Source organism: Mytilus edulis, chromosome 1, assembly GCF_963676685.1.
Source record: "Mytilus edulis chromosome 1, xbMytEdul2.2, whole genome shotgun sequence".
In the NCBI taxonomy this organism is placed as follows: domain Eukaryota; kingdom Metazoa; phylum Mollusca; class Bivalvia; order Mytilida; family Mytilidae; genus Mytilus; species Mytilus edulis.
In genome coordinates, this window is record NC_092344.1 from 76,140,825 (window position 1) to 76,148,960 (window position 8,136).

At 31.0% G+C, this 8,136-nt stretch overlaps 1 protein-coding gene across 1 annotated transcript; it reads right to left on the bottom strand.

The window, feature by feature from the left end:
* Positions 1-1,624: 1,624 nt before the first annotated feature.
* On the bottom strand, positions 1,625-7,686 carry LOC139490206 (F-box/LRR-repeat protein 14-like). The gene has a single exon (XM_071277059.1). The coding sequence runs from the start codon at positions 7,661-7,663 to the stop codon at positions 6,458-6,460; it is 1,206 nt and encodes a 401-aa protein (XP_071133160.1). The 5' UTR covers positions 7,664-7,686; the 3' UTR covers positions 1,625-6,457.
* Between the last annotated feature and the right edge of the window lie 450 nt (positions 7,687-8,136).

Below are 8,136 nucleotides of genomic sequence, written 5' to 3' on the forward strand. Positions count from 1 at the left end.
ACTTAAAAGTGACCAGTGAACCATGTAAGGTCAAGGAAAAATGATACCTGCCTGACAGACATAAACATCTAACAAACATTCCATACACCAAATATAGATAATTATTACTTATAGTATTTAAAAAACAGACAAAACAAAAACCTCAAAATTGTTCAATGAACCACGAAAATAAGGTCATGACTCTGGTCTTTGTTAGTCTTGTATGTTTTTTTTAATCTAAGTTGATTTATATGTTCTGTTTATAAATTAACAAGTTTAGTGTAACGTTTATCTTCACTGATGAGGTACATGTAGAACACATTTGTGTTTAGGAGGTAGCAGCTGAAACCTGCCTCTGGATACTGGATAATCATGTTCTCAATGTGTTGAAGACCTATTGAAGGCCTTTGGCTGTTTCTGCTCTGTGGTCTTCTCATTTCCATTGTCAATTTTAAGATATCAGATTTTATCTTTTGAGTAATTGGTTAGTGTTGTCCTGAGTACTATTAGAAAGTTTATGCTGGAAAAAGAACCAATGTTCCAAAATAAAGTGGTTTAGAGAACCCAGGTTAACCCTTGATCTTAAAAATCTACTTTATCATGTTTTGGTTCATTTTTGAAGATCATATGTTGTTCGCATCATTATTCTATGTTTTTTTTTATCATAAATGATTGTTTCATTACCACATAGTTTTTTTATATAAACAATACAACGTGCATGGAGCATGTGGAGTCACAATTGAGCATACTAAATTTATGTATATAGAAACTAAGCTTAGGGATTAATTGTAATGAATAAAAAGATATGTATTAAATACATGAGATGAGAACAAGAGAAAGCAATCCAACAGCACAAAAAGCCAGAACAAATCTAGAGGGTCCAATATTTTCCTATGAAAAAGACAATTATCTGTACAAATGTATGCACCATGTATAAAAGCGGATTCTACACATGCCAATATAGATACAGATATGTCAGTGTTCCAGCTAGGTTTTCAAAAGGGCAGGGTGCCAATCCTGAAAAAGGGCATTTAACGCGCGATATGATAATATGAAAAGGGCATATTTTAATAAAAGATGTTAATCAAACATTTGTGTTTATTCGTTGAATCACAGGTTATACAAGAACAACATCTTTAGCCCATATAGAACTCTATCTTTCTACTTTTAAGGCTGAAAAACTTGTCAAGCAGCTTGTCACACAAGTTTTTTTGAACGAATTAATGTTGATGATCATTAATGACCCATCCGATAAACGGATTATCTATAACAACAGATTATGACACCAGTTGTAACCATTGATTAGCTTGGGGTGGTAAACAAAGTCATAATCTTTTCCCCAGGTAAAATTTAGTAATTAGCGTATCATATCAATACGCAAATTAATATGCAATCGATCTTCAAAAAAGGCAGGGCGCCCTGGAAACTGTAAAAAGGGCACAGGGCGCCACTCGGAAAAGGGCGGGCGCCGCGCCCTCTGAAAACGGCCTAGCTGGAACACTGTATGTCAACCTCTAAAATAACAGTCTCAAAATCTCCTCAGTAAATACAAGTCAACCTGATAAAATAAGCTATGAATAAAAGAAAAACTGATTATCAAAAATAGGTCATACATTACAAGGCTTGGCAGTAAAAAGTCTATATGTGAATCTTTGGATATTTTGTTTATTTTGTATAAATAATAATCCTCAAAATAAAACTTTTTTGACAAACTTGATCTGCAAATTGTATTCACCTGCAAGTAAATTCTTAAACAATACAAAATCGCTACTTACTACATAAACAAAGGTATTAAAACATGCACATTGGATAAGTAACTGTATACCACAAATACAGATCATGTTTGTCAAATATATGGCCATATAGTGCTGTATAAATATAATTTGCACCAATTTTTTTTAAACTATGACATGATATCTTAATATTATTACATTATATGCTGTACATTATATGTACCTTCTATTTATCAATAAAATTATATTTGAAAACTGGAATCAGACATAATGCTTTTTAACTTGTTAAAAAAAGATTGAAAATAAAAATTACAATTGTATGAACAACAAAGAAAGGCAAGTCAAGTGTCTGTATAACTATGACTACATTTTTTGTACATGTACAAAATGTACTAGTTGTAATAGGGTCTGGATGGGCGGGTTCTACATTCCTGTATTCTTTTTTTTTTTAAATGTCATTTTTCATTTTCTTTTTAAATTATGTGCATTATTCGCTATTCTTTATAAATTTTGTAGGTTATATTCTCTATTCTTTATATATTTCAACAACCCGTAATTCTTTCCTTTTTTAATTATTTTTTTGCAAGTCTTTCATTTTTGGTCAATTTTTCAGCATTATTGGTTCATTGTTCTCTTTTGTAAACCCCATCAAGACCTGCATGTACATGTAAAGAACATTTAATGTCTGTAAATAGTGGAGAAGTGGCGCATTTCTCTCTATTTTTCATGTCATTCTCTTGTTCATTAATCTTCTCTCTCTCTTAGTCCACTTCTCCCCACTCTTACGTTCATGACAATCTCTCAATATGCTGCTTTCCGATTGATTCTAATCAATATGATATAATTTGTTCTGTCATATATTTTCAATTAGCTGATTCTGTTTAAAGTAAATAAAAATACTTTATCAATTACATGTACAAGTCCTTAAGAAAAATCTAAAGATTTACAAAAGAAAATATACCAATTAAAGTATCAGATCATAATTATAATCTAGAGCAAGTACCCGATATGTAAATAATTACAAACATTATAATACTGTTTAAACTTGTTCATGTAAAAAGTTATGTGAAGAATTACTTTAGATCTGAATCCAGATGAGGATACAACTGTAACCATGGTAACTAATAAAATTGAGAAAGGAAATGGGGAATGTGTCAAAGCGACAACAACCCGACCATAGAGCAGACAACAGCCGAAGGCCACCAATGTATACTTAACATGTGTTTTCCCGCCAGTGTAAGTATAAAGAACAAATTCAAAACTAGTGATCCTTTATGTAAAATGCCCAAAAAAAATTCAAACAAACAAACAGTTATTTATAACAGGGAAAAAAAATAATTATTTGTTTTCAAAAAGAAAATGATAATTAAGGAGACTTCTTTTGCATTGAATTTGCAACTTTTCAAATTAAATATCTGTCCCTTACATATCTATATCATGAAAAGCCAAATTTCAACGCTATTAATTTTACTCATTACAGAATAATGATTGAAATATTGTATTAAATAGCAGCTGCTGTACCACTGAGTAAGGAAATTACATATTCAGTGTTACTGTAGTTTATTTTCACCCAAAAACAATTCAGCTTATAATTTAATCCTTGTTAATAATAAGCCTGAATCATGGTAATGCTCTTGGAGTTTAAACAATGCCATTAAATGTGCCCTGTTGGTACATGTAGCTACATATACATGCCCTTTGAAGTGAAACCAATATTTATTTCGCTGTTTCAAATGCCAAAGCGCAATGCCCTTTTTAAAAGCCCGGGAGAACACTGTTAATTTATACTTCTCCTTTTATGATTTTATATGCACATATACAATCATGATTAAAGAAGATTTTTATTGAAAAAACGTACACATGAACTTTGTGGTAGCCAGTGGAAAATTTAACTTATCAAATTTAATCATGTTAATGCCCTTTAACATGTTTAATCAACTTCAATGCATATGCTTGTTACTAAATTATTCACATGTATATAAATATGTGATACCACAATATATGTGTTTTGTACAATATATGTGTTTTGTACAATATACATTGTATGTGTTTTGTATGGTACTTTGTATTTTGTTTACAAATGATAAAGCATAAACTTATATACATGTAAAGATTAAACATAGTCATGATAGTTGTATATTTGGTATGGGAATGGATAAATATTGTATTGCATCACTTTTAATGTAACTGTGACACATTCATGTGTAAATGTACATGATGTACACAATTGTTACGTGTACACTAAAGTGTACTACATGTAATAAGAAATTAATACAGATTTAAGTAATGTAAAGGTAATGGTAGATGTACATGTCATGCAATATATACGATGACCCATTTCTTTGTTTAATACCGCCACAAAATACCTATATGTTAGATCTTACATTCTAATTACAATATATCTAAATCAAAAGCTTAGTATAGTTACATGTATTCTCCTTGGTTTTTTTATAACTTAAATTTTGCCAATCCAGTGGGGAACCACTGACTGCATAAGAGGGAGCTAGCTGTGGACATGCTCTAGTAATTTCCTATCTAATAAACCAAATTTTTTCCAGAGGGGGGTGGGGAGGTTGGGCGGGCAACCAGATATATTTCCGATGTTCTATTGAAAAAAATTAAAGAGGATTGCATACAATATATATCATGTTACAGATATGCATTTAACGTGTTATTGTTAACATGGAAATAACAGTAACTTGTACATGTATGTCTGTATGTATTTTAAGAATTGCCGCATCAACATGATCAACACTCTTTAAATACTGTAGTTATGTTTTTTAAGTGGGATAGATCCCGCATACATTTAAATAAAATGAGACTGTACATTGATGTGTATACATGAAATGTTTTTACTACACAACTACATGTATATAATATTATAACTAACAAGACTTTGTTCTTCGTAAAATGCTTCATGTACATTTACATTGTACTTGTATAATAATTTTTTCATAAATATGTTTTCTGCAATTGATTCATAGAAAATATAGGTATAGAAATGTTCAGTAAATTTTATAAATAATTCAAACTGTGAAATAAAATCTAAATCATAAACAAAAAATATAAACTTAACAAACCTTTTAAACTACAATGAAATAGATCTACTAACACATTAAAAAATATGTACTACACATTGTAAATATTTTTGTTTCAGTCAAGCAAGGCTCTGGCATTTAAAGCACCAATTCTGGTTCTGAACTTCTACACATCTTTTTCAGCCAAATCTGTCTATGTCGTAACTACAAATGTATTAACCTATTGATATTTAAAAGTAATTTGGATAAGCTATTAAGGAAAGGTTTTTAAATTTTGACAACATAACTCTTTTTACATTCTATCTTTCCCCCCAAATTTAGACTCTTTGAATTTATATTTTTTGACAGGTTACCTTCTCTGACATACATTATTTACATGTACAAGATATACATGTATAGGACATTCCTAAACATCATGAACATGGTAATTTCAACTTTAAAAAAATGTTCATTTATTTACGCACTGAAACAAAAATATTTACTAGAACAAAATAGCACTTTTTGAAAGTATGGCAAGAAAAATATAAATCATATCTGTACTCATGGTACTGTAACTCATATAATTGATGTTGTAATTGTGAAAATGAAACTAATTCATAATACAATTGTACTTATGTCATGGTTTTGCTTCTTTAATTTACAAGAACACTTTTTATTACAATTGACAATCACTTTACAATGTACAAATATATATCAATAACAAAAGGAAGTACTACATGTACATGTATATATATATAATATATATGGCTGAAAGTTAGACACATTCATTTGTAATTTGGTTTAACTGATGAAGTTCTTTCAATCTGTAAATTATAACAGTTTTAATATAAATTTGAAAATATTCACAAATTCACTGTTCATTTGCTGGTTAATATGTTGTTTCAATTTGTTAATACTGTTGTTTTTTGTGTGTATCATTTCAGTACATGTATGTAACATTTGCAACTTCAATGTTAACTTGTAGTGATGTTACACTTGAAAAGGATTTTCAAAATTTTATTTAATCAAGCTGAGCTCATACCAATGTATATATATATATAATTTTTTTATTATTTTGTGCAAAACAGTAAATCAAATGAATCAAATAAAGATGTCTTTTTGGTATGTATGTATCATCAGTGTTATTGTTAGCTTTTTTTCAACACTATCTCTACCCTTTTTTATTGGGAAAATATGAGTCATTTTAATCAAATTGGGAAATTTAAAATAAACGACAAATTTGACTGAAACTTCAATTTACAGACCCCCTTTCAAGAGTCAACCCCTGCTTTGAAATAAGACCCCTTTTTGTCAGTGATTATACATAAATAGACCCTCAAATCTGCACATAGTCATTTTAGGCATGTAATTTGTTTAAATGAGTGTTTTTCAGTTTGTATTGATGCACAATTACTACTGAGACTGCAATGTTTGGGGAAAAAGTTGTCTTTTTGGGAATAATTTTAAGCCATTTTTTTTTCAAATTGGGATTCTTCTCCAGGGGAAAAAGCCTTTATTCTCCACTAATTTAAAATGATTTAAGGCAAACAATATCACTGATCAACTACATTTGATAACTGTTTCATTGATGTGTATACAAATATACATGTACATACAATGTACTTTTGTCTTTTTTATCAATCAAATAATCACTTCAAAAACCTTTGTATAAAAAAATATATCTAGCACGTTAAAAACTGACAGTATTAAAGATATTATACACGTTTATTATCGTTTATGCCACAATCCTAGATTTAAAGTTGTCAGTCTTTTCAGCTGCATTATCTTCTCTAAACCAACAGTTGTTATTTTTGTACAACCATACAAGTCAATGGAACTTAGATTCTTCAAGTTATCAGCAACAAGTCCAAGAGATTTATCTGTAATGCGGATACACTGGCCAATGTTCAAGGTGGTTAATTCATGTAACGTTTGAACAAGTCTGTAAATACCATCATCACTAATATTACACGCATTAAGGCATAAGCATCTTAAACAAAATAACCCTTGAGCAATATATTGAAGAGACTGATCCCCAATCTTGTCACAAAAACTAACATCTAGAGTTGAAATTTTTGCTGTACCATTAGCTAAATAACCAATGCCTGTGTCACTAATATTATCACAACTTCTAAGATTCACTTCTTGTAAATTTGGCATTTTAGATATGAATTTTAAACCTGTGTCGGTAACACTTCCACAAAAACTTAAATTTATTGTTTTTAACTGCATTATTCCACCACTGACATGTTTTAAAGCTTGATCTGTAAGTTTTTGACAATCTTGTAAACCCAAATGTTCTAATTCTAACGTTCCTGTTGCAGCATGTGGACTCTGTCCTGCTAAATGCCCAATGCCAACATCTGAAATGTGTCTACAACTCCGCAGATTGAGTTGTTTTAACTTTCGTAATCCCCATGCGATAAGTAAAAGTCCTGTATTAGAAATGCTACAACATCCACCTAATTCTAAGATCTCAAGATTTTTTAGACTTTGTGCAATTCTGCCTAGACTGTTATCTGTCACTTGTTTACAGAGGCTGAGATTCAATGCAGTGATACAAGGGAGATCATTGGAAAAAGCACCACCAAGGCCTATATCAGTCACATTATAACACCCACTCAAATCTAAACACTCTAAATTAGAGATCCCAGTTACGACATCTCGAAGGCTACGTCGCAAACTTAAAATTTGTACTCTTTTGATACCACGTTTTACCAAACTCGGGAACAAAGACGGGTTTGCACGTCTGAGATGGAGCTTTGATATGACCCCTCTCCAGACCATACGATTATAAGCAGCGTCTCTCCACGACACGCACACCTGGGCAGCTCGACCTTTGTCTTTTACCTCTAAATAACTAAATATTATTGTCAAAATTTCTGGAAACAGACAGGAAATGTGAGCAGAGGCCTTTTCGGCCTGTGTCTCCATTTTACATGGCTTCCTGTTTATCACGTGACAGAACGAAAAATTTCAAACCACATGATACGGCGTGGCAATTTTCATTTGTTAGTTGAAAAGCCCGGGAATTACAAAAATATTTAAACACAATTTGATTTTCGTGTTTTTCCTATATCAATAACACCAGAGGCATATAATAAAATTCGGTATTACATGTCTCTGATACAAAAAATGACGGGAGTTTTTTAATTCAAAATTGAGCACAGTATGCTTAAAAGTAAAATAACGTTAATTAATAATAAAAAATTACCGAACTAAAGAGGAAAATTCTAAATGGTAAGCCCTAGGCAATACACCTTATCGCTATTTGTCCGTCATTGCTGGATATCACACAGGTTCCCGTAAAATTTTGACGTCATAAAACAAAATATCTGACGCCACAATGGAAAAGTGATTGTTGTATGCGTCAAAAGTTCAAGCGGCCGGGTCAGCCGGGATTAGCG

Excerpts from the sequence above, each read along its gene's own strand:
- LOC139490206 (XM_071277059.1), bottom strand. The coding sequence starts at position 7,663 with ATGGAGACACAGGCCGAAAAGGCCTCTGCTCACATTTCCTGTCTGTTT.